Source organism: Hylobates moloch, unplaced genomic scaffold (assembly GCF_009828535.3).
Source record: "Hylobates moloch isolate HMO894 unplaced genomic scaffold, HMol_V3 SCAFFOLD_10, whole genome shotgun sequence".
In the NCBI taxonomy this organism is placed as follows: Eukaryota; Metazoa; Chordata; class Mammalia; order Primates; family Hylobatidae; genus Hylobates; species Hylobates moloch.
In genome coordinates, this window is record NW_026652285.1 from 32332188 (window position 1) to 32359870 (window position 27683).

General features: G+C 49.9%; 1 protein-coding gene across 5 annotated transcripts; it reads left to right on the forward strand.

The window, feature by feature from the left end:
- Positions 1 to 95: 95 nt before the first annotated feature.
- Positions 96 to 25841, forward strand: TMEM8B (transmembrane protein 8B). Of its 5 annotated transcripts, XM_058445145.1 has the most exons (14): positions 236 to 263; positions 749 to 827; positions 5287 to 5476; positions 5937 to 6144; positions 11979 to 12112; positions 12371 to 12639; positions 13243 to 13568; positions 16845 to 16938; positions 17129 to 17252; positions 17340 to 17482; positions 17688 to 17866; positions 23986 to 24132; positions 24305 to 24421; positions 24673 to 25841. In XM_058445145.1, exons 7-14 carry the CDS (start codon positions 13290 to 13292, stop codon positions 25036 to 25038), a joined length of 1449 nt encoding a protein of 482 aa, XP_058301128.1. In that variant the 5' UTR covers positions 236 to 263; positions 749 to 827; positions 5287 to 5476; positions 5937 to 6144; positions 11979 to 12112; positions 12371 to 12639; positions 13243 to 13289; the 3' UTR covers positions 25039 to 25841. The 5 variants fall into 5 exon arrangements, with proteins under 5 accessions (XP_032020018.1, XP_032020019.1, XP_058301128.1 ...); XM_032164127.2 differs by having other exon boundaries at positions 96 to 827; XM_032164128.2 differs by having other exon boundaries at positions 97 to 827; positions 24669 to 25841.
- The last annotated feature ends 1842 nt before the right edge of the window (positions 25842 to 27683 follow it).

Consider the following 27683-nt stretch of genomic DNA (forward strand, 5'->3'; position numbering starts at 1 on the left):
CCTCGAAGCCCAGCAGGACTAAGTTGGGGACCAATAGAGTAGGGCGGAGGCGGGCTTTACTGACAGGGACCAATCGAGCCGGCTGGGGGGCGGGGCGCCACGCTGACGTCAAGCCGAGGCCGCCGCCGCGGGGCCTGGTTATCGCCGGTTCAGCGCAGCCCGGAGTCGCCCAGGCCTGAACTCCCACCCAGGTCCCCGGCCCCCGCCCCGGGCCCGCGAGGACACCGGAGGCCACCCCCCGGGGGTGGGGAGCGGAGTCGCGGGTCAGCTCTGCGAGCGCCCCGCGCTGGCCTGTCCGGCCCCGCCCCCGCCCCGGGCCATGGCCCAGCCCTTGTCCCGGCCCCTCGTCCTATCCCAATCCCCGCCTTGGCCCCCAGCCCCGCCCTCGCCCCGCTTCCCAAATCGGCCCCAGCCCCTGCCTGGGTCCCCATCCAGGACCCCCTTTCAGTCCCTGCCCTTGGCCTGGCCCCCATCCCGGCCTCGGCCCTCGTTCCACCCCCTGTCACAAATCCCAGCCCAGGCCCTGTCCCAACCCCGTTCCCAGTGTTTGCTTAAGGCCCTGGCTCAACCCCGTCCCTTGCTGCAGTCCCCATCACAGCCCCTTCTTCCATCCCACTCCCTGCCCTTGTTCAAGCCCCAGTGTCCAGCCCAGCCCAACCCATTATCTCAGCCTTTGCCCTCATCTCTGTGTTTACCCAAGTCTCTGCCTCTAGTCCCCCCCATCTCTCATACTCTGCCCCTCTCCCAGCCTGTACTCAAGTCTGGGTTTCAGCTGCCTCCAGCCCTATTGCTGCTGTTGCTGTTCTCTGCCCTTGGCCCAGGGGCTGGTGAGTGCAGAAGCAGGGAAGATTGAGGCAGGAATGGGGTTCCGGCAGGGAGGGGTGGGCTGGAGAGATTCAGGAGAGGTGGGACCTGGGGAATTAGATCATTGTGGAGCAAGTGGGAGAAATAGAGAGTAGAGAGGTCTTACCCAACAGGGATTGGCGGGGTCAAAAGAGTGGTAATTAATTGGGTTTGAGGCTCAGCAGGTGGCTTATAGTTTCTAGCACAGAGACTCCAAGATTTTTTCTGGTGTCTGTCCTGACCCCACTTTGACTCTTGCTTTTCCAGGGAAATGCTGGGGGCTTTGCTCCTGCTCACAAAGTTTGATGGGGGAGAGACAGTCCCACTCCAGAAGCCCCTAGAGCAGTGTGGGAATATATAGCCTAAACCTTTGAGATATTGGGCATGCATTCAAACGGCATGAAGAAGAGTTTTAAATATGTAGCAAATAGATGAATATGGATTAGTTGCCATTATAATGAGTTTTCTTCTTGTAGTGATTCTTGTTCCAAAGAAGATTGATTTGCCTAGGAATAATTCCTGATACTTTTAGAGCAGGGCTGAAACTCGGAGGCTATTTTACAGATGGGGAAACTGAGGCTCAGGGAGGGAGCAATTTGTCCAAGGTCAGACAGCTTGTGAATGGCAGTGTGCTGGGGCTAGAAAAAAGGTTTCCTAATTCCTATCTCATACTAGTGTTTTTTTTTTTTTTTAATCCACTGCAATGTATACTTAATAGAAAAACAGACCCAAGTGGGGAAAGGCTCAAAGCATAACCTCCCTTCTCCCCGGTCTGCCCACAAGGGGGCTTTATCCACAAACTGTTCCTTATTTGCCAGGCGTCAGCCAAGGGCCACCCTCCGGTGGGGAAGTGACTTGGACAGAAGAGTGAGAGATGCAATTTTTTAATGGGTGGAATGTGGGAGGAGGAGGGGGTGTCCTGGTCTAGGGGATGTGTCATGAAGATGGCTCCATCATGAAGTGACTGTAGTCTTCATGGCCCAAGTCTGTAGCCACCTCTGGTGGGTGTCACTCTAGATAGGATGGAGATGTGCCCGATGGAGTCTTTGGAAATAACAGCCAACAGAGCAGCTGGGGGTGGAGAGTGGGTATCAGTGAGCTCTGGGGGCCTGATTCAGTGTACAGACTTAAGGAGATGAATGCACGTGAAAGGTCACAGCCCCTGCAGAGATGTCTGGTCATTTATGTGTCTATGTGTGTAACTGAGGGATTGTGGGGAGGCTGGCAGCATGTGTACATGCTTGTGTGTTGGAGAGTGTAGACACATCCATGTGTGTGGGGTGCATGTGAGCCAGTGTATCTTCTGAGCGCCTGTGTTATGGTATGAAGGGGAGTGGACATGTTGTGGCCCATGTACATTCCTCTTCAGCTCTGCCTGATCCTCATATGGACAGATCACTGAAGCTGTGAATTCTCAGCAGTTCCAAGGGTGAGGGCAATGTTGGGTGTCTCCCATAATGAACGTAAGTTATCCATCCACCCCCAACCAGTGCCTTTGAAGGAAGGAGCCGTAGAGGCACTCTGTGTTGATTACTGCTGCTGGCAAGTTGGGCACTGGGTAGAGGCAGTAGCCAGTCAGGTTTTCAGTTTTGGTAAGGGGGAGTTTATGCTGTTGGGCCAAGTTCCTAGCTTCCATCCTCTGCCATCATGGCTTCTTCGTGCGCCCGTTGAGCAAGCATTGGGCTGTTGAGGGGAGCAGGGTGACTGACAGCCACAGAGCATATACAGCTGAAAGTTGTGGATAAAAACACTGTTGCCCAGAAGCGGGTTCAGGTGCTTTGGGGAGAATTGTAATGAAGTTGGAAAAGAGTACCAATACGCCCAAATGGAGGCAGGGCTGCCTTTAGTGCTGTTAATAGTGAATGCCTTGGCAATTTTGGACCAAAGTACAGGGTGCTCTGTGACCTAATGGTGGTGATGGGTTTTGTCTGAGGAGAGGCTGGCATTGTCATAGGACCATCATGGCACAGGGCTGCACAGTGCTTATCGGTTGCTTCGGTTTCATTTCAGGAATGGAAGTTGTCTCTTGGGTCTAGTGGTCCCACTCCTGATCCTTGGATCTTTTCCTTGGGCTTAGTTGAGGACCCACCATGCCTTGCTATTCAAAAAGATGGGCTTTTATTCTACCTAGTGCTGTTACTAGCAGGGCCAGCCTCAGCCTGTGTCTGTGTGTGTGTGTGTGTGTGTGTGTGTGTGTGTGTGTGTGTGTGTGTGTGTATGTATGGGGTGGGTGATGGTTGGAATTACCCTAGCTTCATCATAGAAATATTGGGGAATCCAGAATAAGTTCATCTGAACTCGGTAAGGGCCTTACTCATGCTTCCTCTGGACACAGCTCTGGTAGGCCCTGTTCAAACCGCAAACCAAAGTTTGGAGTGAATGGGGCTGTGGACCCTTTCTCAAGCATCTGCCCTCAGAACTTCTTCCAAGTTCCTCCTAGCATTCCCAGCTGCTGCTCACTCCTTTATCTCACCGGCCTATTCTGTGACCTCTGTAGCCCCTGGCCACTGTGGGGATGGCTTAGCTAGTTCTCCAGTTCTCCAGGCTATACTGTGGTCCTTTGAATTACAAGGATCTTTGTGCTTGTCTGTCCATGTTTCCCAGAGGTCATTAAGCTGCTTTTCACCACTAGCCCTCATCTGAGGGTCTGCACCAAGGGACTGACCAACATTTCTCCTAACAGTAGCAATGGTTGATCAGATGACCCATCCCTGGTGCCAGCTTTGAGGAGGATCAGCCCTTCCCTAACCCCAGCAGAAGGTGCACTAGAGTTCTGATTTCTTCTAACAATAGTATCCAGGCTGTTCACCTCTTAGCCTTCTGCCTCCTACTTAGCACGCTAGGGTTCCTAGGAAACCTGTCTCCCCCATCAGTCGGTTCCATTTCCCTTTATCCCTCTCAGCTGCATCTCTATCACTCTCTGAATGCTGCACTGGTAGCCTCTCTGGGTTCCTGGGCAGTGCTCAGCTTGCAAGATGACAGGTTTTCCTTCCTGACAGATGAGACTGATCATGTGGTCTGAACTGGACAGACTAGTCCTTGAGTGTAACCATGGCCTCCAATGGCCCCCACCTATGTAGGGCAGCTCTCTGGGGTGACTCCTGGGGTTGCTCTGGTTCAGTGTTCCTCCTTCAGCAGCCTACTCTTCCCTTTCTTTGTTATTTCAAAAACACCTCATTTTTGGAGTTAATCTCTCCCATCTCCAGAGAGGGAGATGATTGGACTAGGTTAGCCCTGAGGGTATTTCCTGCTTGGCTGAAAATGCCCCTCCAGAGTAGTCCTTATCCCAGCCCCGGGTCTGTCCTGAAGCTGCCGAGTTCCCCACCTTCTCACCTGTCCTGGAGGTGTCATCTTGGGCTTCTTTTCTGGTTGGTCCGAAGTCTCCAGAGCAGTCAGATTCTCCAGAGATTTACTTTGAGAGACCTTGCCTGTCGTTTGGGACGCTCTTCCCCTGTCCGCTACTGGTTGCCTCCACTGTGACAGCTGTTCTAGTCCCTTGCCTGGCTAGCTGCTGACACAACTTCTGCTCACCTTGGCTCTGCTCCTGACAACCATGATCAAGTATCTTGGCATTTTAATGAGGGATGACCACTTCCTCCCCACCTCCCAACTCGGCCTGCTCTGAATATTCCCAAGGGGCTTGAAATCCACTGGGTCACTAACTCACTGCCTCACTGGGCCTCCCTTTGGGGGAGCATTCCCCTGGCCCCCACCTACTAGCTGTGCATTCTGACCTGGGAGGCCTGATGACTCTCCTTTCCTGGGGACTCTCATGGTGGCCTGCCAGCTCCTGTCCTTGCTGTTGCCACCCAAGCAGGCCCCTGGCGGCCGTACCACACTTTCCCCTCCCCTCTCTTGCCCTGAGCCAGTATACAGGCAGCGCTTGTGAGGCTGCTGAGGGTTTTTACTGCTTCTAACCACAGGGGAACAGAAAGGGGAAGAAAATCAACAAGGAAGTTACACAGTTCCATGCTGACTCCCAAGCCCCACAGGTGGAGTTCCAGCCTGCTCAGTGGCTTAAGACCCCATGCCAAAATACACACACACACACACACACACACACACACCTTCCACACATCTGTTTTTTTTTAGGTTTGGTAAGTGGAGAAAATGGCTCCTATGTGAGGGGGCAGCCGTGAAGTCAAAGAAAGGGTCTTAGTTTTGGACTTAGAGCTAGGTTTCCAGCCTCAGTTTGGTCTAGGTTTGAGCCTCAATTTCCTTATCTGTAAAAGGAGGGTTTTTTTTTTCTTTTAAATAAGATTAACATAAGGATTAAACCAGATGATGGCTAGGTTTCAGATCTGCAGCCTGAAACCCAGTTCCTGGCTCAGAGGAGAGCATTTGTGGAGTTGGTGCTATTGGTGAGGAAGACTGGCATGCCTGTTGCTTAATGGAAATGCCCTCTGTCCTGCCCTGCTCCTTTCTCTCTCTCCTGCTTCCCAGGAGGCCTTTTCCTGACTGATTACTCCACCTGCTCACCCCGCAAGCTGAGTCCTTTCCGCTCCTTTGCCAGCACCGAGCTCTTCCACTTCCATGTTCCTGAGGACACATTCCTGGCTGTTTGGAACCTCATCATCTTCAAGGAGCAAGGGGGAACCTTTGGGGACCACTGCCCAGACCAAAGTGTGACTGTGTGAGTGTCTGAGTTAATTTCCCAACCCCACTTCCAACCCCTGACCACTTTCCAGACTCAAGTGTGACTTTAACTGACCTCCCGACCCTGACCCCAACCCACGTCCAGATTGAAGTGTAACTGAGTGAGGGCCATGACCTCTGTCACATGACCACTTCCAGACTACTGTATGACTGTGCAAGTGCTTGAGCTGATCTCTCACCCGTGGACCCTGACCTGGAACCACTTTGTTGAATGTGTCAGTATAGGGAATCTATTTGTTTTACTGGTGATGAGTGACAGTTCTTTCTTTCTTTCTTTCTTTCTTTCTTTCTTTCTTTCTTTCTTTCTTTCTTTCTTTCTTTCTTTCTTTCTTTCTTTCTTTCTTTCTTTCTTTCTTTCTTTCTTTCTTTCTTTTCTTTCATTTCCTGCCTCCCACCCCATTGCCTGCTTTTCTCCTCTCCTAATTCTGGTCCCCCAGGTATTTCCGGTCCGGGGCACCCCCTGTCATCAATCCCCTGCATACACACTTCCCAGGGGACACAGCTGTGCCTGGGGTTTTCTCACTGACCCTCAGCTGGACACTGCCCAACCGCACCTCAGGCATCTTTAACGTCAGCAGCCCCTTACCTGGGGACTGGTTCTTGGCTGCCCACCTTCCCCAGGCCCACGGCCACATCTCTGTCAAGGTGGGTTGATGTTCCCCAGGCTCGGGGGTCCAGAACTGCACTTGCATCTCTGCTGAATTCCCCCCACAGGCTCCCTGGCACGCCAGCCTTGTGTCAGGGTGGGCAGCAGCACAAGGGTGGCTGGGGTGGGGCATGGCTAAAGGCTAGCAGGTCACCCAGTGGGTCAGAGGCCATGATCTGGAGGAGGCAACTTGGGAGCCCCAGGAGGACATGCTGGGTCCAGGTAAGCTGAAGGGAAAGTTGAGAATCTGGAGTCAGAGGCTTTGGCACGGGGGAGTAGCGCCACTTCCTAGTGGAAGGCACAAGTGTTAATCAAGGTGAACAGAAGCCAACTATGGGCTGGTCCAATCTGCTGCACACACCCAGGACTGGTTTTATTCTACATGTTGATTGACAATAGTCCTGAAGACTCTGTTAGGCCACGGCCCAGTATTTAATCCATCTGGGAGAATGCGTTCCTCTTGCATCATAATTTCAGACAGCTTCCTACATCCTTCAGAAGACCACAAGAGAAGCTCTTTCCTGCTAAAAGGAGACTTTGGGCAGCTGGTGTCCATCCTGGCCGTTGCCTCACTTTTCTCCAAATATCAGCCAAGCACTTATTTCACAGAGGTTGTTAAAGACTGAAGGGCAGGTTCAAAGGTCAGATGTCTCTCTGGTTTGGAGTGGAAGGAAATGCCGCAGTGTTTTCCTGCCACTCTCATGGATTAGGCCAGACAGGTCTCCTACTCCTGTTCACTGGAGGAGAAGCAAGGGGTGTACTGAGCTGGCTGTTGTCAGAGTGGGATGGCCATGTGCATGGGGCCTGTGGTGAGGGTGAAGAAACGAGCAAGAACAGAGCAAGGATTTAAAGAACAGGACTCTAGCACTCAGAAATGGGGTGAATAGTGCCTTTGAATGAGCTGAGACTCACATAAGGACGAGGGTGCTGGCACTGCTATTGTCAGAGATGGGAAGTAGGGCTGAGGTAGTGTCTCTAGGCCTCAGTGACAGGGCCATTTTTCCTGAGAGTGACGTCGATGTGCAAGAGAACTCCCCATCAAGGCCTGTGAGCCTGCTGAAGGACAGCATGTTGGGAGCTGGCTTGGAAAGGGCCCTAGGTTCTAGGTAGGCCTTGACTCTCATCAGAACTGAGCGTTCTTCTGTTAGAAGGAATGTCTTCTTAGGTCTTTGGCAAAATCCCAACAGCGATGTTCCTTATCCCAACTCTGATCCTTGACCCACTTTGTAAGAACTGACAGGGAAAATCCTCCTGAAGCCTGGCTCTAGTTATCCAAAAACCTTTCTAGGTGAGCAGGAACCTAGGGCCTAGGCCTGGGCTGGGATTGTGGGAGCTGAGGCCCAGTTAGAAGTGGTCAGGATTGCTTATGGCTACCAGATTGGGACAATGGTAGCCATATGGGCTACAATGGTAGTAGTGCAGAGAAGAGCTGCTCAGACCCTAAAGGGTGATTCAAGTGTCCAGACCAAGGGGGAGCTGGGCAGTGAGCAAATAACTAGGTCTGACATGTGCATTTGCATCTAGACATGGGAAGTGGGGCCTGGGGAACTTGGTACCAAACTGGAACCCTGGTCAGAGCTTCCCCAGGTGTGTGGTGAGGCTAGACAGAAGAGGACCATCCCACCGTGCCCACGAGTGGCAGTGGGTCTGGATGCCATGAGAGATGTAGTGCTTCCGTCAGCCCTGTTTGAGAGGTTGATGGGGCAAGGATCTTGTGTCTGGTCCTTCTAAGAATTAGATTAACTTCTGTAGTCTTATATGGTCCTCAAAGGGTTCTTCAGCTCTCCAGATCCTGGTTAATTTCCAGGATTCCAGCCTGTGGGTTCATTGTCTAGAGCATTCCTCCATCTTCTCAACTTGTTTCCTCCCCCTACTATGGCATGCTTCCTGTGAGGCTTGAACACAGGAATTATGTGGGTTTAGGGATATCCTTTGGTGGGAACTGAAGAGTCCCAGCGATAAGAAGGCAGTGCTGTTTCTAGGGCCCTTCTCAGCTTTGGGGATGAGCTCAGATCTCCCTTTAGCCTTAGTCCTTTAGTACCTGCTTTGTGCCAGGCGTTGGGTTGTGTGCTGGGGACACAGAAAAATAAGATGCATGTTAGATACAGGAAATGTTTTAGGAGGATAAAGGAGAGATGGCTAACTCAGCTTGCTAGCGTGGTGGAGGTGGTATTGGAAACTGTTAAGCGGTGAGGTCTGAGGTTGAGAAGGCAGGGAAAGGCATTCCACGTGGTGGGAGTAGCATGGCCCAAAGTTTAGAACGAACTGAAGTGGTTCAGTGTGGGCTGGTGTTGGGGTGGTGAGGAAGGTAGAGGGGTGAGCAGAGGCCAGATCACGAAGGGCCTTGACATTTGAACTGTATCCTGAGCGATAGGGAGCCCTGAAAGGTTGTAAAAAAGAAGCAACTTACCTGGTCCGGGCCACCCTCGTGAGCTCTAGTCCCACACTTCTGCCAGACCCTGTGTCTGTGTTATTTACTACGTATTCCTAGCCTCCAGTGCAGAGTCTGGCACATGATGCCTTTTCACCTCCTTTCCTTGTCCCCTTCTTCCTACCAGCCACTTCTGTCTTGTCCCCGGCCTCCATCTCCTTGCCTTTCCTGTTTTGGATCATGTGTTCATTCTAAGGTGCCCAGTTGCCAGTCTGCTCTGAGGGGCTGGCCTTTGGGTTGTAGATACCATTTGGCACCCAAATGGTTCATGAGGGGAAAGTACTCCCAAATGTCCAGAGCACAGGTTCTCTTCTAATCCTTCCTCTTCCTGTGTCTAAGATTTGAAAAAGTAGGTAAAATATTGAAAGCAACTACGAGGAAAGTGAAGAAGTCGACTGTACAGGAGAAAGGATTCTGTTGAATCCACCAACTAGGACCACATGTGACTCAATGTCTCAGTTGAGGTGGTTAGAATCTGCTAATAGTGCAGCTGCTTGTCCTCCTCCTAAATTATTTTATTCATTTTTTGAATAGGCAATCTGTGCACCTGGTACAACATTCAAAAGGTACAAAAGATATACAGTGGAAAGTAAGTTTTCCTCTTCCCTTCTTCCAGTCTCCAATTCCCCTCCCCAGAGTTAACTAGTAACTAGCTGTTAATTAGTTCCCTATATTACTCTTTCCTTTTTGAAACACCTTCCCTTCTTGGCCTCTGTGACTTTACAGAACTGTCCTGGTTTTCCCACTGCCCACTCCTCTGTCTCCTTTCCTGGCCTCTCTTCTGCCTGATCTCCATGTTGTAGTGGCCCAGTGCTTGGTCCTGGAACAACTCCTTTTTTACTTTTCTATTCTCTTGCTTGGTGTTCCAGCACAATAGTTTAAAATACCATCTATATGTTAATGCTTCCAAGAGTATTCAACCAGTCCTAATTTCTTTGAATCTCAGACTTTATATCCCGCTGCTTACTTGACATCTCCAATTGGATGTCTAAGAAATGTCTCAAAGAGTATTTAGTAAAATCAAATCAAAGTGAAGCTAAAAGTCTAAAACTCTGTAATTTCCATTTCACTGCTCCCAGTCCATGCTGCTTCTTTCTCTAGTCATTGTGATCTTCCTCAGGAAATTGCACTGTCATCCACCCATTGCTCAAGCCCCAAATTAAATGGCCCAAATCCTTGATTTTTCTTTTCTCCTTATTCCTCACAACCAATCTGTAAAGAAAAAGTCTTGTTGATGCTACTTCTGAGGCATGCCCTGAATGCATCTACAGCTCTTCATTTCCACTTCTAGCACAGCTTCTCTGCTTTCTCCAGGGCTACCACAGTAGCCTCATAAGAGGTCTTCCTGCTTTCACCCTTGCCCCCTGAAGTCTGTCCAGCACTCGTTTGCTTCTACACTGATTGGTGCTTTCTGCCTCTGGGCATGGGCTCAGCTGTGCACTCGCTATTCCCGCAGAGAAGGCTAAGTGTCTTTGGGCATCTTCAGTCTGCAAGCCCCACCCAGAGCCTGGCACTGGCCACCCCGCTCAGGCCTTTCTGAAGAAACCCAGCCCATACATATGAGGACATTCTAGGAATCTACCTACCATGCCTTCGACTCCAGGATCTTTCAGCCTGTAGCCCATCCACGTCTCACTTTTGCCTCTCCTAGTTTCTTGAGCTTCCTTGCCTGTGCCCTGGGCCTCCCCGACTGCTGATGTTCTTCTGGCCTCTTGGCTCAGTTGGGACTCTCTCACCTGGCGTCTGCCCTGGCAGCTCTTGAGGACCTGCCTTCCGGTGCTCTTTCTCTGGCCCCATCACTGGGTGACGGTTCCCTGCATCTTCCCTGGTCTCCACTGACTAAACAGTCCGTCCGCATGAAGAGGGGGGACTGGCTGTGCATGTTACACAGTTGAAGGAAGGAGCACATCTGAACCAAACAGGTCATGTCCACTGATCTTTCATTGAATCAAACACAAGTAAAACTCCAAAATGTGGAGCAAAGTGTTCCTTCCCTGGACTGTCTAGCAAGGAAATGGGCCACTACTGGAGCATGAGCCCCCACCCTTGGGACTCATTCACTAAAAGATTATTGTGGTGGTGATTCTTGCCATAGGAGGTGGGGTCAATGCAGTGACTTGTGAGAGTCTTTTGGTTCTTAGGGTTTGACACCAAACCTGAGCATCTAGGTTGGTTCAGGAGCTCTCTGAAGGGACCTCCTTTTTGACACTCATTCTTTAACAGCTATTTTAGCACCTAGTATGTGCCAGATGGTGTGCTAGACACTGGGGATGCAAAAGGCACAGACCTTCCAGCCTTTTGGAGCTTTGCTGGAAGTCAGTGCCTTGGCTGGCTTGTTCTGAGCCATGGAACTCAGTGGGATGTCAGGGCCTGGAACTTTTGTCCCAGAACAGAGTTTGAAGGTATGTCCTAATTAGGAGCCCCCACCTCCCCTTAACTGTGAGGTCTGTAGGGCTCATATAGCTGCATGTGCTGCAGAAGAGGAACTGCGACAAATGGGACTGAGCTCACTGGAGAGTGATGAGGCTGTGCGAGCCAGGGGGTGTCAACAGAGAAGGAGCTGGGGCTTTTCTCCAGAAGAGAAGCAGGGGGAGATGTGGTTGATCTCCTTTAGCAGCAGAAGAAACACAGTCTGAGGCTGAGGGACCAGACGGGTCAGTGGGTCCCCTGAAGGCAGAGTTGGGGCAGGGGCATCAAAGATGACAGGATTTGGCTTTAGCAAGGTCAGCACTTCCCCCAGGTGGGATGATCCATTTATTGATTCATTAATTCGGCAAACATTCATCTGTGAGGTATGTGCTCTATGTGAGGCCCTGTGTCTGGAGGAACAAAAATCAAATAGGACAGGGTTCCTGTTCTCAAGCTGCTTATAGTCTGGAGGTTGCCTGGGAGGTAATGAGTGGCCCTGCACTCATTACCTGTGTGTAATGAGTGTGAAAGCAGAGGCTGGACAAGCACATGGGAGCAGGGCACGGTGAGGACTAAAGGAAATTAAAGGTTGAGATTGGTGGCGGGGAGAGTGAGGGGGCTGGATTGGAGGCCTTGAAGGAGCTTTCCACCCCACCCCACTTTGCCTAAAAGAGCCAGGGTTCTAAGTTCCTGAGCCTGCTCGGGGAATGGGCTGGTTGGAGATCACAGTGCTGCTGGGCTGGCCCAGAATGCTCAGGGGGAGGGGTTAGATTGGGAGAAGGGACAAGCCAGGCCTGATTATCAGGAGGGTCTGGGTTTGAATCCCAAAACCTCAGCCAGTGCTGAGGATCCCAGCAGACCTTGCAGACTGAGGTGGGACAGAGATGACCAGAAATGGGTTTCTCCCCAGCCCGCCCAGCAGGTTCTGTTTGCCTTGGTTTAGTCACACCCCTGCTGTCTCTCCCTCTCCTGCCACCCCTGCTTTTGTCCCAGGGTCTCCAGGATGAGTGTCAGTACCTCCTTCAGCCGCAGCTGATTGTCCGGCGTTTGCTGGACGTCGCTGTGCTGGTTCCTGGCCGGCCTTCAGAGCAAACCCTCTCCCCACACAATCGCTCAGCCCTGTACAAGTAAGTCAAAGACTCCCCACACCTGGTCCTTTCCCTCTTCTCTGGCCTCAAACAGGCTGCAGGGTTCTCTCTTAGCTTCTCCGCCTACCTGCCTGGTCTCTGGGTGGGATCCCTGCCTCCCTCCCTCCCAGCACAGAGCGGGAGACCTGAACAGGCCTCCTTCCCACCCTACGCCCCCTCCTTCCTAGTGCTTCCCTTGCCCTGTGTTCCGCTCGCCTCTGTTTGTGCCTTCTTACCCCCAACCTCTCCTCTGCCCAGGGTCTTTGTGCCCAGCTTCACTTACAGGGTTTCAGCACAGCTGGCGTGTGTGGGGGGCCGTGGGGTATCTGCCTGCCCCCTGTCACTGCGTCTGCGTCCCAAAGCCCCACCCCTGCACAACTCAAGCTCTGTGGCCTGTGGAGGTGCCTCAGGATGCCAGCTGGAGCTGGCACTGCCCCCCTGGGGGCACTGGGTCTACGTGCGTGTGGAAACATCATCCCGGGGCCCTGGTAGGACCATCCGCTTCCAGCTGTGTGTGCGGTTGCAAGGTCAGAACCCCTGCATTTGCCCCAGTCTGTGCAGACATCCGTGGTTGGGAAGTGACTTGGGTGGCTGTGTTCAGTGGCCCTCTGCCACATCACTACAACCTCCCCTCCCCAACCCGGGCTCCTTCATGCTCTCTGAAGCCATCCCACTTGGAGCTCCAAGTTATTGGAAGGCCTTTAGATGATTTTTTTTTTTTTTTTGCATCTGACTTGAGACAACTAAAGGACCTCATTCCTTTCTTTGATTTAATCTCTCAGTTTCCTGGGGTAGGCAGGGACATCCAGGACCTCTGGGACACTGTCCTTGCCAAAGCCCTTGCAAGTCAGTGAGACAGCCTGTCATACTTAGTATCTGTTTCAATAGCGTCTTCACTGCCTTTAGGGAGGGATAGATGACCTCGGTTGCCTCCAGTGTGGTATTGCATTAGCTGTCACCATTAGGAAACCCCTATGACCCTGGATGCCCCACACTCCCAAGGGACATTGCATTCTAGTTCTCATCCTTCCCCACTCTTTGTGAAATCCTGTCTAGCTCAGATCTGTTTATGAGTAAGTTCAGGACTGTAAAGGCTGCAGGCCCAAGCTCTGGTTTCCTCTGCCCCACAGAGTGCCCACAGCCCAGCCTGCTCCGAGCCCTGGTCCCTGGAGCTGCCATGAACATGCCCCAGTCACTGGGCAACCAGCCACTGCCCCCAGAGCCTCCATCCCTTGGAACCCCTGCGGAGGGGCCTGGGACCACGTCCCCACCTGAGCACTGCTGGCCAGTGCGCCCGACTCTGCGCAACGAGCTGGACACGTTCTCTGTCCACTTCTACATCTTCTTTGGCCCGAGTGTGGCCCTTCCCCCTGAGCGCCCAGCCGTGTTCGCCATGAGGCTGTTGCCAGTGCTGGACAGTGGAGGCGTCCTCAGCCTGGAGCTCCAGCTCAATGCGGTACTCTTTATGGAGAGTGGGAAAGTTGCCCTGCCGGGGAGCTTGAAGGGGAAGGTGTCAGGGGTGTTGGGGTCTTTACCTCCTCCAGGAAGCCTGTCCAGGTTGCTCCCACCCATCCTGACGATTAGGGACCATGGCTCAGCCCAATTCTGTTCAACAAACATGTCCTGAATACTCGCTCTGCTACAGATGGGCGGGTCAACCAGGTCCACTCAGTGTCTGGGGTTTCCCGGTTTTGTAAGTTCACCTCCTGCTCATTACTGGCCTTTCACTCTGGTAGTTGTTAACCTTTTCTTGCAAATCTCCTTTGATGGGGAGTTGACCACCTCTTGAGGCCACACAGTTCATGTTTGGATAGTGCTGATTGCCAAAGGCATTCCTGACATCCCATCAAAATCTGTCTCCATGAATTTTTTACTCACTCATCTTTGATTCAGTGGGTAAAAGCCATATCCAGAAGCCATTTCCAGTAAATCTGTCTCTGTCCTGATCTTTTTTAAAGCAATAGACTTAATTTTTTTTAGAGCAGTTTTAGGTTGAGCAGAAAGCACAAAGTTCTCATATACCCACTCTGTCACGTTTCCCCTATTATTAATATCTTACATTAATATGATACATTTATTACATCCCAGTCCTATTTTTACAGATGTTACCTCCAACCACCCAAAAGCTGAAGAACCTCAGTGTCTTAGGGGTCTTAGTATTTGGATCTCTCCCCTTCCTTCACTATCTCACCTGGTCATACTTCTAGTGGTCACTGTGTCTCTGAAATAAGTGATCTGAGGTGGTTGGACTGAGGTATCAGGTAACAAGACTTGCATTTGTGCTGCCTGAGATTGAGTTACCTTTTTCAGCGGCTGCATTACACTGTGGGATCACCTAGGGCTTGTGGTGAACTGAGATACCTGGGTCTTTTTCCTTTACTTCCTTTGTGTTTGCTTCAAACCAGTTGTATACATTTACTTTTTTATTATAAGAGTAATAGGATCACATAAAAACTTTGGAAAATAGGGAAAAAATATCTCCCTAATGCAACTGTTCAACTTTTTTTTTTTTTTTTGAGACAGAGTCTCATTCTGTTGCCCAGGCTGGAGTGTAGGGGTGTGATCTCGGCTCACTGCAACCTTCACTTCCTGGGTTCAAGCAATTCTTGTGCCTCAGCCTCCACAGTAGCTGGGATTACAGGAGTGCACCACCACACCCAGCTAATTTTTTGTATTTTTAGTAGAGACTGGGTTTCACCATGTTGCCCAGGCTGGTCTCAAACTCCTGGACTCAACTGATCCGCCTGCCTCGGCTGCCCAACATGTTGGGATTACAAGTGTGAGCCACTGTGCCTGGCCCACGGCTGTTTTTGGTTTATGTCCTCCCATTTCTTTTCCACATTAATTACTTTGTTTATCTAGTTGTAATCAAGGGGCATATACATTTTGGTGCCAGTTCGCATCTTGTATTTTTGCAGTGAATTTTTGAACCTGAATGGAAGAATTTATGTCCCTCCTGGAGGCATTGCCTAATACTGGTTTGGGACTCGGGCCTTCTCCACTTTGTGTAATTCACACACTTGCAAAGCCAACTTTTTGTACTTCTTGGTCATTACTGTCAGCATTAAGACTGAGATGAGGGCGGAACCTTATGTTGGCCCATTAGAGAATATCTTCAGCTTAGCTTTGATCCAATAACTTACATACTGTTCCCTGAGCCAGGGATCCTTTTAACTCTACTGTCCTCCAGCCCTGACAGCAGGGACCACTTTCCCATCAGCCAACCTGAGGCCTGGTCTGTGGCTTCATGTGGCCTTTTATGGGACATGGCTTAGAACTGTCTAGTGGTCCCGTTAGAGCCATTTATTCAACCTGAAGATATTTCTTATTTACATAATCAAATTCTCTCTTTGTTCTAGCTAAGACTGTATGTATTTTGTGTTTGCTTATTGCCATGCCTCTGGGCAATGACAGTGAGATCTTGATTCGACCTTGAAAGTGTAGACCCTGAATTAGAGGACAGCCTCGCCCAGACTTGTTCTTTCTTCCTCAGTACCCTGAGAATAGAAGCCTAGCCCTCCTGCAGCCCCTCACCCTTTCCCTCTCTGCATTCCCATCCATTCACTTTAATGAGCATCTGTTTACATTCCATCCATCTGCATTCTATGACGCGTGCTACGCACCTCAGCCTGTTCTGTTTATTCTGAAAGGTATTTCCTCCAAATATTTTGATTTTTTTTTCTCCCCTTGGATCAAGAACTGGACATTTGGATCAGAGAACTGTATATACTTTTTTCTTTGGCTCCCTCCTAGAAAGACTTTCCCTGAGTAATACTTTGGCATATTGCCCCAGGCTTGCATTGAAGGAAGTTATATAAGCAAGTTGTATGAAACTCACTCTTGTGGCTGAGGACAGGATGCATGACAACACACAGTGCTGCTTTGATGAGAATTTATCTCAGAACTTCCCCTTTGGATGCTGTGATTCTCCAGAGACTCTGATTAGCTTTTATATTATGTAGTTGCAAATCTGGTAACTCATGATACTTCCTTTGCTTTGGTTGCTTGGAAGTCAGTATCAAATATATGGCCTACGTTAGGGACAGACTTTATTTTCCTGTCCTGATTTTTAAGTTTCCCTCAGGCATTTATTGTATTCTATTTTATGTAAGCTGCCTCAAATCCTTCTTGAATGAGGTGAGCTTATGGCATCCTGTTACCTTTATTCTTGTAGACAACCCCTTACATTTACTCTTGCGGATATCTGGTTTCTTTTAATCCCAGCCAGGTTGCTACATTTAATCTCTTGGGCATTTTGTTACCACCGTTCAGTACCTAGGATCATTTCACCTGAGTTGGAGTGAGTGTCTTCATGCTCCACCTGTCTTGGGGTCCAGGTGAAGATGATGGAAAACCTTACAATTGCCTTTGTCCACAATTAGTTTCTGTAACTGGCAACAGCCCTCCTTCCCCTCAATGAGCTAGATAGGACTGAAAAAGAGGGTGTTCTCTCTTGCTTGGACAGAATTGAAACACTTCTGCCCAAAGAACAGATTCAGAATTGGGCCTTGCCGTCTCATCAGTCCTTGAAAGATTTCTGCTGTGGAGGATCTGTTGTTTTTAAGTTTTTCTGTTCTGAGAATGGAGGTGAGAGAGCACTTTTGGCATGGAAAGCGCCGGGAGGAATGGGCTGTCCTTGGAAGGTGTGGGTTAACAGGGGTGGGAGTCTGAGGGTGGTGGTGGGTGGAGCTGGAGGATGTGGCGGCCTCACCTCCATACCTGCCCTCCCCAGAGCTCCGTGCGCCAGGAAAACGTGACAGTGTTTGGATGCTTGACTCACGAGGTGCCCTTGAGCCTGGGGGATGCAGCAGTGACCTGTTCCAAAGGTGGGGTGAGGAATGGGGGGAGGAGAGGAAGCTGCAGTGTGGGGGTGGTGGTGGCGGGCAGAGGTGAAGGTGGGGAGGGATGGAATGGAGGAATGATAGGCTAGGGTTCCGGGAAGTGGGAGCAGGTGGGTGAGGGTTCTTGGGTCCTGACCCCTCCTCCCTCTCACTGACCCCTTCCTTCTCCCTTCAGAGTCCCTGGCCGGCTTCCTCCTCTCCGTCAGTGCCACCACCAGGGTTGCCAGGCTGCGAATCCCATTCCCGCAGACGGGGACTTGGTTCCTGGCCCTCCGCTCCCTGTGTGGGGTGGGGCCTCGGTGAGCGGTGCGGGGCAGGGCCAGGGCTGGGACTGGGACTTGGCGGGGGTGGCCCGCGGCCCCAGGTGACTGCGAGTGTGTGCGCAGGTTCGTGCGGTGCCACAACGCGACGGCCGAGGTGCGGATGCGCACTTTCCTGTCCCCATGCGTGGACGACTGCGGGCCCTACGGCCAGTGCAAGCTGCTGCGCACACATAACTATCTGTACGCAGCCTGCGAGTGCAAGGCCGGTGAGCGGGCTGGCGAGGGAGCGGGCTGCGGTGGACTGGAGGTGGACCTGCTGGGCCTGTGGGCAGGCGGTGGGAGTAGGGGAGTGTTCAGCCTGAATTGGGGACGGGTTTGGCAGAGCTGGGGTGAGACCACCCTCTAGGGGCTGTGGCGTAGGCCCATAGCTGCCGTCTGTTCTCTTCCATTCTATGCCTTCCCCACCCGCAGGGTGGAGAGGCTGGGGCTGCACCGACAGTGCAGATGCGCTCACCTATGGATTCCAGCTGCTGTCCACACTCCTGCTGTGTCTGAGCAACCTCATGTTTCTGCCACCTGTGGTCCTGGCCATTCGGAGTCGATATGTGCTGGAAGCTGCAGTCTACACCTTCACCATGTTCTTCTCCACGGTATGCAGTGGTGTCTGCGTCTTATCACTGGGTGCTTGTGCATGGTCGTGGGTCACAGTCTGTATTTCCACCACGTTCTCCGAGGGTTTGGGAATGTCTGTGCCTTCACTGTGTCTTCTATAGACAGAGACAGCAGTGCTTCCCAACCTATCATGCATAGAAAATGGTCATTTTTGTAAGGCACATTGGAGTAAATGAACAAAACTGTTTGCAACTTAATAAAGTAAGTTTGGGCCTCCGGCTGTTCCACACTCTGTCCACCCTGAGGGCTGAGGGGACCTTTACTCAAATCATGGGCCAAGAAACTGGCCTACAGTATGGATTTGTGTCTACACAGTCACCATGTTCTCTGTATGGGGCAGGAAATCTATGCTTTCCCCCACACCTCTGCACGGAGTGTCTTCATCTTCACCACATTCTTCCATGATACGAGAGCTAGCTACTCTGAGCTCCCCTTCTCCGTCGCACTGGGGACTTCTACATCGTTAGCACGTTCGTTCCTGTGGTCTGAAATGGTGTCCCCATTCAGTCACCATGTCACCTTGATTTCTCATGGGAACTTTGGAAAGATAGAGGGGATCTCTTTTTTGGGGGATTATAGGACAATCTGACTCTCAGAGTCCTGAGAAGCTTTACAGACTCAACTATGTCCTGAGGCATTGTCGGAAGTGGCAGTATCATATCACATCCCAGCTCAAAGGAGTGCATTTTGATGAAGATTAATATAGTTTAAAACCCTTCCATTCCCATTGCAGAATCACCACAATCTCTTTCCTGCGTTTTCCTCACTCCTCCATAATCAGAAAAGTTCGTTATAAGCAAGCATCCAGAAACTATAAGGAAAGCTAGAGAAGTGAGCCTGCTAATGTGGCTTAACCCCCAAGTAGACTTTTTACCCCTGAAGTGTCGCATCTGGGAATCTTTTCAACTCATCTCTAGGCTCTTGGCACCATGTGACATGCACGTGAGCACTGCAAAAACTCTTAAGATGGTTTCAGACTCTGCTCAGGCCTTGGCAGCCAGGATATCACAGAAAGCAAGACAGGCCTTCCTGGTGTCCTGCATTACTAGGTCAGACATATGTCTAAATTAGAAAAATCATACCTCTCATCCGGGAGAAAGCAGGGGCAAATGTGCTGAAACTGAGGGGCCTGGGTCCTCCTGGAGATTCATCCGGAGATGATGAAGAAGAGGCTGCAACCATGCTGCAGAGAGAGATCTTGGCCCTTTAAGCTGGATGAGAAGCACATACCCCAGTTTTGCTTGATTGGCCCCTTTTTAGGCCTGCCCCCACAGTGCCTCATTCTATTTTTATGTTAGACACTGTTTCTCTTTCGTATTGCCAGATGCCCTTTCTACTGTGGCTCACCAAATCCTCCAGCAACAGCTGTTCTACCAGCCCACTCTTGGCTACATGCAGATTGAATGTGATTCATAATTAGTAGGAGTACCTAAGTGTGTCAGGAGCCTGAAGCATGTAGGGAGAGCATATTCACTCTTTGGACTTGACACAAGCATCCTGATTGGCTCCAGAGTGTTCAGTGCTAGATGACTCTTCCTTATCTGGATACAGTGGCTATCAGCCTGAAAAGACCTTCCCTGTAGCAGGAGCACTGGGAGAGCCTCAAGTGTCTGGCACCACATAAAAAGCTCCCGCTTTCTTTCTTTCTTTCTTTTTTCTTTTTCTTTTTCTTTTTTTTTTTTTTTTTTTGAGACAGAGTCTCGCCCTGTCGCCCAGGCTGGATTGCAGTGGCACAATCTTAGCTCACTGCAACCTCTGCCTCCCAGGTTCAAGCGATTCTCCTGCCTCAGCCTCCTGAGTAGCTGGGACTACAGGTGCACGCCACCACACATAGCTAATTTTTGTATTTTTAGTAGAGACAGGATTTCACCATGTTGGCCAAGTTGGTCTCGATCTCCTGACCTCATGAACCACCCGCCTTGGCCTCCCAAAGTGCTGGGATTACAGGCGTGAGCCACTGCACCAGGCCAAAATCTCATATTTTCTTGAATAAGGCAATAAGGAAAAGCTACTGGCTTTGAGGTGTTGCCTAAAGTCCTGCTCTAACTCCTGTTCTTTTCCACATGGGCCAGAACATAAAGCTATGTTTTCTCTTTTCCCTGCAGGTTCTCTGTGGTCCCTCCTTGCCATTCTTAGACTTATTTCATTCTGCAGCAGTGTCCATTTAAGGACCCATTGGTCAAATTGCAGTTGTCAGTACTAGGACAGGAGATGACAGTCATCTTCCTTGTCTTCAAGTAATCCAGGACAGTCTACACTTGGGAGTAGGAATCCATTCTTATCTGGGGCATAGGAGCAGACAGTAGGTTTATAGATCAGGAGTTTACAGTGTAAAATATGTTTTGAAAAAACGGGCCGGGCGCGGTGGCTCACGCTTGTAATCCCAGCACTTTGGGAGGCCGAGGCGGGCGGATCACGAGGTCAGGAGATCGAGACCACGGTGAAACCCCGTCTCTACTAAAAATACAAAAAAAAATAGCCGGGCGTGGTGGCGGGCGCTGGTAGTCCCAGCTACTTGGAGGCTGAGGCAGGAGAATGGCGTGAACCCGGGAGGCGGAGCTTGCAGTGAGCCGAGATTGCGCCACTGCACTCCAGCCTGGGCGACAGAGCGAGACTCCGTCTCAAAAAAAAAAAAAAGAAAAAAGAAAAAACGAAAACAGGCCACAAACTTAGCATTTGATTTTTGTATATAGGCAAACAATTCAGATAATGATTACAACAAAATGACATATACTGAATATGTGCTGTTTCAGACACTGCTAATTTAATCTTCACAATAGTACTGTAATAGTTGAAACATGCTTTCATTCTTGTCATCCTTTTTTTGTAGATAAGGGAAAGTTAAATATTTTGCCTGAGGTAGAAGGTGAGTATCTACTTTAGAATCTGGGTGAGCCTCACTCCAGATCCCTCACATGTAACAGATGAGCTGTATTGCTCCCTTTGCACCAGGGCAGTGAGCATGCATTGATATGCTTTTAACGTGACTTCAGTTTCTCCTAAGTCCTGGAGTATGTAGAAAAAGGCATGGCCTCAGTTTAGTTGTTCTCACCAAATTCTTAAGAGCCGATCAAGAGATCTGAAAATACAACTAAGCCAAATAAAGATAAGAAACCATCAGGGCAAAGAGATCAAACATTTTAATTGTGCAACTTGAACCCATACTGTTCAAACTGTGTATCCGTTATAGTGCTCCTTGAATCCTTATAATTAGATCTCAGAAGACCCAGACAGAGCTGGCATTCTGGGGCTGTGCAGGTGTCCTTGCTGATTGCCGGCATCCTGGCTACAAGCCCACCTTCTCGTTACCCCTTATATCCCTCAGACCATCCCAGGTTATTCTCAGTGTCCCTTGGCAAAATCCTGTAACTGTTTCCAAGAGAAAATGAAAGCAGAAAACAGGAAATAAGGGAGTAACAGCAAGTTCCATTATATTCCAATCTGGGCATGGATTAACTATGTTTGCATTTATAGTCCACATTCTTCAGTGCCTGGATAGCCCATTTTGGAGCATTAGATGCACTGTTATAAAAATGTAAAATTCCACAGAAAAAACTTTCAGGATAATTTCCCTGCATTGCTTCATAAATAATGTCCAAAGCTGAGAAAGTTATCAACTTAGATTAGAATTATATTAATAGAAGTCAGTTTGTAGTCTAATTTTTTTCTTAAATTCCCTGATTTTTCGATGTCACTTCTTTTTATTGTTGTTGACAAAAGGAATGCCAATCTAAAAATTAGTCCACAATTTTTAGTGGACTAATTCCCTCACACTAGAATTTTAATTTAACTCTACCCCTGTGGATTTTTCACAACCTTAAACAATCTCTTTGACCTTTTAGTATACCTGGAAATAATCAGTGGTAAAATATTAGTGAAATGATTTCTTCAAATCCTCTCCACTCGAGATAATATCTCCATTTTTCTTTATTCTTCTTTTAGTGCAAATTTCTAGGAGAAAGTCAGCCCTCAATTATTCCCCCAGATGTGTCTTCAATGTTTAGTGATTCAGCTTTGCCTTTTTTCTGCTGATATATATCTTCCGTTGTCTGAAATATAGTACAAATCCCTTTTCCAGAAACTTCTGTGCATTTCTTTCTATATACTTGAAAGTGAAGCATGTGGAGCCAGTGCTTGGTTAAGGCTGAATGTAAAATTAGTGCTTTAAGATAAAATCCAAGTCATAAAACAGTATTGGGTAATTTAGTGGCCTGTAGTACTTATGTCTGGTCTTGGAGGCAGAGAATAATCAATGTCCCATAGCTAAAATAGAAAAAGACCAATATATTGATTTGTTTAAATTAACTGCCAATGAATCAGCATATATAAATAGTTGAAAAATAAACCAGTCTCTTAGACATATTCAAACATTAATTACTTAACCATTTTTATTTATTTATTTTTGAGGGTCTCGTTCTGTCACCCAGGGTGGAGTGCAGTGGCATGATCACAGCTCAGTGCAGTCTTGACCTTCTGGGTTCAAGCAATCCTCCCACCTCAGCCCCTTCTGCCCCCCCGCCCCCACCAATTCCCTGTTCCCCACCAAGTAGCTGGGACTATAGGCACACACCACCACACCCAGCTAATTTTTGTATGTTTTGTAGAGATGGGGGTTTCACCCTGTCGCCCAGGCTGGTCTTGAACTCCTGGGCTCAAGTGATCCGCCCACTTCATCCTCCCAAAGTGCTGGGATTAACAGGTGTGAGCCACTGCACCCAACCTAAAAAAATTCATTCTAATGTTGATATGGACCTACATGAAAAGTCTGAAAATTTCCCAGTAAGAACTCACTTTTTCAATTTAACAGTATAGTAAGAGGGAACCATGTCCCCAAAATAACAAGCCCTTTCGAAAGCCTGGAACACCCACTTAAAACATGTTCATCCTTAGGCAGTCTCTTCTTGCAGGAGCAAAATTCTTTACCTCCAAAGTGAAGGAAAAGAAAGAAGATAGATATACAAGCTTGAGTCTTGCAGCTTAAAATTTAAAGGAATCAAACCCAAAGTTTCCTGATGCCAATTCACATCCCAGGTTTTCGTCTTCATTTTGTTTTCTTTTTCTAAGATCCTAGCTTCTTCCTTTCCAAATTTGTCTGTTGAAGTTGTAATTTTTGCAATTTAAATGACTGGATGACATCTTCAGTAGGGTCAAAGGAAACATTAGCGATTTCTTTTTCATCTTTTGTCTCTAGAGACTGACTTTAGAGTATGTTTTCCAGTTCTTTTGGTGGCATCTCTGCCACTAAAGAGTTATCCCTAGAAAACTTTTTTCACAAATAAGGGAACACAGGATGCTGGAAGCCATGGCATTGTCCAGAGAGACAATCTGGACATGGGTTGGAACTACAGACAAGGGAGCTAATGGCAGACTTTGCTTCGTTCCTTAATCAGGATGTCCAGTTGAGCCTGATCCGATTCCACTTCTGTTCCCTGCATCCCCTTTGAACCTCCTCAATAGTCCACTCTTCACTATGTTCTCCAGAGTATAGGATGGGTGGACGCTGTCCCCTCTCCATGTTCTTCCCCATGGTGTGAAGTGCCATGCCTCTCTCCATGGCCTTAGGGACTGCCTTTTTTCTTACCTGCCACACACTCCCCGCATTTGTTGGGAAGAGATGAAGAGGGTCAGTTGGTGGAAGCCCTGAGAGTGAAGCCCAGTTCAGAGTCTGAGCTAGCAGGGGAAACTGGGACATAGCGGGGAGATTTGGGTTCTGAGTAGCCCAGAGCTTGGGCCAGGGATGGGGATTATAGGTGGGATCCATGGTGAGCATGAGGAGACAGGGACAGGATTGGCCTCAGCTTGAGGATATCAGAACCCCCTGGCAGGGCACTTTCCACAGCACCTTCCAGAAGCAGGAAGATTAGGAAGCTCAGGACCAGGGTCAGGGCTGCCAGATACATATTAGTTATGTAGCAGACTGGACCTCCTTACCACATTCTTCTCAGGATTTGGGGAGTCAGGCATTTCCCAGATCTTCTCATCTGTGACCTCTCACCTCTGCTGCTCTGACAGCAGCACACCACCCCTGGGCCCACCCCCTCCATAGACTTGGACCTCTGCCTCAAGTTCTCTCAATGCCTGTCATGTCTTCCTTCAGTTCTATCATGCCTGTGACCAGCCAGGCATCGTGGTTTTCTGCATCATGGACTACGATGTGCTGCAGTTCTGTGATTTCCTGGGCTCCTTAATGTCCGTGTGGGTCACTGTCATTGCCATGGCTCGTTTACAGCCCGTGGTCAAGCAGGTCAGTCCGGAGTGGGCCCTGGGGAACAACCATGCCAAGTCTCCTTGAAATCCACTCCTGACCTTTCCCTGGGGGCATTTCCAAGTACCTCTCATGATTCTGACCCAGCCCCTGGAGTGCTGTCTGTCATCTGGCCCTAGCCCTAGCCCAGCCCTGGAGTCTCTTTCTCTAGGTGCTGTATTTGCTGGGAGCTATGCTGCTGTCCATGGCTCTGCAGCTTGACCGACATGGACTCTGGAACCTGCTTGGACCCAGTCTCTTCGCCCTGGGGATCTTGGCCACAGCCTGGGTAAGGGTGGGGAGGGATGTGGGGGGAGGGTCCCAGCAGGACTTGGTTGCTGGGCCCCAGGTATCTGGTCCCCAGTTTAAGGTGGGCTTGGCTCTGTCGTCATCACCTGCTGCTGGCAGTGTCCGCTCCAGTCTTGGCAGATGTCTTTAGGTCACAACCAGGGCTCAGAGGAAGCCTGAGAGTGACCAGCTCTGGCTTGGGTTCCAGGGCTTGGCATTCCTGAGCCCCACTTCTCTGTCTCCCCCAGACAGTACGCAGCGTCCGCCGCCGGCACTGCTACCCACCCACGTGGCGCCGCTGGCTTTTCTACTTGTGTCCTGGCAGCCTTATTGCAGGCAGTGCCGTCCTGCTTTATGCTTTTGTGGAGACCCGGGACAACTACTTCTACATTCACAGCATTTGGCATATGCTCATTGCGGGCAGTGTGGGCTTCCTGCTGCCCCCTCGTGCCAAGACTGACCACCGGGTCCCATCTGGAGCCCGGGCCCGGGGCTGTGGTTACCAGCTATGCATCAACGAGCAGGAGGAGCTGGGCCTCGTGGGCCCAGGAGGGGCCACTGTCAGCAGCATCTGTGCCAGCTGAGAGGGGCTTTGGGCCTGGCCCTGGGGGGATATGAACGCTTCATAGAGTTCTTTCTGGGGGCGTGGAGCCCTCTTAGAAGGAGACAGGCTGTATTTCTTGAGGACATGGAGTCTTTCTCAAGGACACAGAACTCTTCCAGGGACCTGGAGCCCTTCCCAGGACATGGAGAACTTCCCGAGGGCCTGGAGTCCCCCTGCATCATGGAGTCCTTCTTAAGGACTGGAGCCTATGCAGGCACAGAGACCCTCAGGACCAAGGAGTCCCTCCTGCAGGTGTGGAGCCTTTCCTGGGATGCAGAGCCTTCCCAAGATATGGATTCCTTTCCAGGGAGACAAAGCCCTGTCAGGAGCACAGCATCATTCCAGAGGAGGTGGAGTCTATCTTGGGGAAACCAAATTTCCAGATTTTCCCAGAGGCTTAGCAACTGTGGCCTCAGGCTTCCTTCCCAGAAGCAGCGTCTGGGCTGTGCTGTGCTGCAGAGGAGGGATTGCAGGATGGATGGAGCTGGGACTGGGGCTGTCTGGTTGGCTGGTATCCTCGTCTGATACAGGTGGAGTCTGTGTGTCTCCAATGATTGGTTCAGAATGGTTCTGTGCTGCCTTTTTTCCCCCTGGGGTCAGGGGTGTGGGAAAGGGGGGAAAGAGGGCCCCTCAGGGAATCAGCAGGGCTGATGGGAGCTACTGCCGGAGGCTTTTGTCACGCCATATACACCGTCTGATCCCGCTCATCTGGGCCCTGCGTTCATTTCTAAACACTTTCTAATGCCTATTCCCCAATTGCTATTCAGCCCAGTTTGCAGTAGCTGAAAGGTGTGTGTGTGTGTGGTGTGTGTGTGTGTGTGTGGTGTGTGTGTGTGTGTGTGTGTGTGTGTGTGTGTGTGTGTGTGTGTATGTACGCTGAGATGATTTAAATCAGTGAGACAGACTTTCCTTATGATGCCCACACCCAACACAGAAGGAAGCCGAGGTCCCAGGAAATTGGAATAGCAGGTACACATCTCAGATGTGCAAGAAATATCACAAGAATCAAGAATGTAACTTCTGTTTTGAGCCCTCATTTTTTCTGAGTGCCAGAAAAGATCGTTTGTCCATTCGGGATTCCTTCTCTTTCCATGAGGGTCATAGCTGAGTTCTGAGGTCTTACATAATGCCAAGAAGTTGGGAGAGCATTCTCACTGATCACCAGTGTCCATACTTCATCCATCCCCGGGATTTCCATCATTCCATCTGGTCCCCAGTCAGAGGTCCAGACAGTTCATCTGGGATGCAGAGAGATTTCTTGTTCCCATTTGCATAACTCTGTCAGTCCTAAGGTTCTCTCTGCCACTTCTGGGCTATGTGGAGACCTGTGAAGTTGTCTAAGGCCTTGGCTATGCAGACACACCTTGAAGTTGTTTCTGCTGTGGGTTTTGACAGACAAGGCATGAGTTGCTGCATCTTTTAAAACCTGCAGATCTATCTTGGCCTGGGGTGTGGGGCTCAGGGACTCTTCCTTTTGGGACCTTCTGTGTCAGTATTCTCAATACATTCTCTCCTCCTCTCTCTTCTTTCCCCTTTTTGTTAATATTGGAGGTGAGGAAGCCTTACTTAATGTTTTCTCCTGAATCTTTTTTTTTTTTTTTTTTTTTGAGATGGAGTTTTGCTCTTGTTGCCCAGGCTGGAATGCAATGGTGCGATCTCAGCTCACCGCAACCTCTGCCTCCCAGGTTCAAGCGATTCTCCTGCCTCAGCCTCCCGAGTAGCTGGGATTAGAGGCGTGCACCACCATGCCCAGCTAATTTTTGTATTTTTAGTAGAGATGGGGTTTCTCCATGTTGGTCAGGCTGCTCTTGAACTCCTGACCTCAGGTGATCCACCCGCCTCGGCCTCCCAAAGTGCTGGGATTACAGTCGTGAGCCACCGCGCCCGACCTCTCCTGAATCTTTTATCCATGCCTTAAGCCTTTTCTGTTCCCTTCAGGACCTAGACTTTTGAAGCCCAAAAGCCAGGAAAACATGCCTTTGTTATCTGCTTTCTGCAATCACGTCTCTTCCATGGGGCACTGAGCAGAGAATGGTATGGCCAAGTGAGTAGTAAGAAGCAGTGAGGGGGTGTGAACTAGGTGTCTGTTCCTATTTTAGAAAATACTGTTCCTACATCAGAAATACCACATTAAGATGTATAGAGCCAGGTCACTGGGATTCTGGACAGAGTCAGCAGAGTACAGAAGGCTCTGAAGTGGGAGACGGAGCTGGGGTGCATCCCACCCAGTGAGGAGGGGTCATAAGGGGTGTCCGGGAAGAAGGACATTTGAACTAGGATTAGCTGAGTTGCCATGATGCCAGGATAATGGGAGAGTGTTCTTTGTGGTCACCAGTGTCCATATGGCATCCCTCCCCTGAGATTTTCATCATTCCATGTGGTCTTCAGTCAGTAAAGTTCTTAGAACACTTGTATAGTGCCTAGTCTGGTGTGTGATGTGGTCCAATATATGTTAGCTTAAGGTCACCAAGTGTTTGGACATGGAGAGGGAACAGCAAGGGGGAATGCAGAGGCAGGAAAGACTGATATTTACTCCGGGCACTGAATAGTTCAGTGTACCTGGGCCAGGGCATGTGCGCATGCTTTTGTGTGTGGAGTGGGGTGGTGGAGGTAAGCAGCCAATGATATGATTGGATAGATAAGTGGAGGTTGGGTCTTT

Coding starts and splice junctions, on each gene's coding strand:
- TMEM8B (XM_032164127.2), top strand. CDS start 320: ATGGCCCAGCCCTTGTCCCGGCCCCTCGTCCTATCCCAATCCCCGCCT. Junction 6,145..11,978: donor ACGGCCACATCTCTGTCAAG/GTGGGTTGATGT, acceptor CTTTTGTCCCAG/GGTCTCCAGGATGAGTGTCA. Junction 13,569..16,844: donor TGGAGCTCCAGCTCAATGCG/GTACTCTTTATG, acceptor TGCCCTCCCCAG/AGCTCCGTGCGCCAGGAAAA.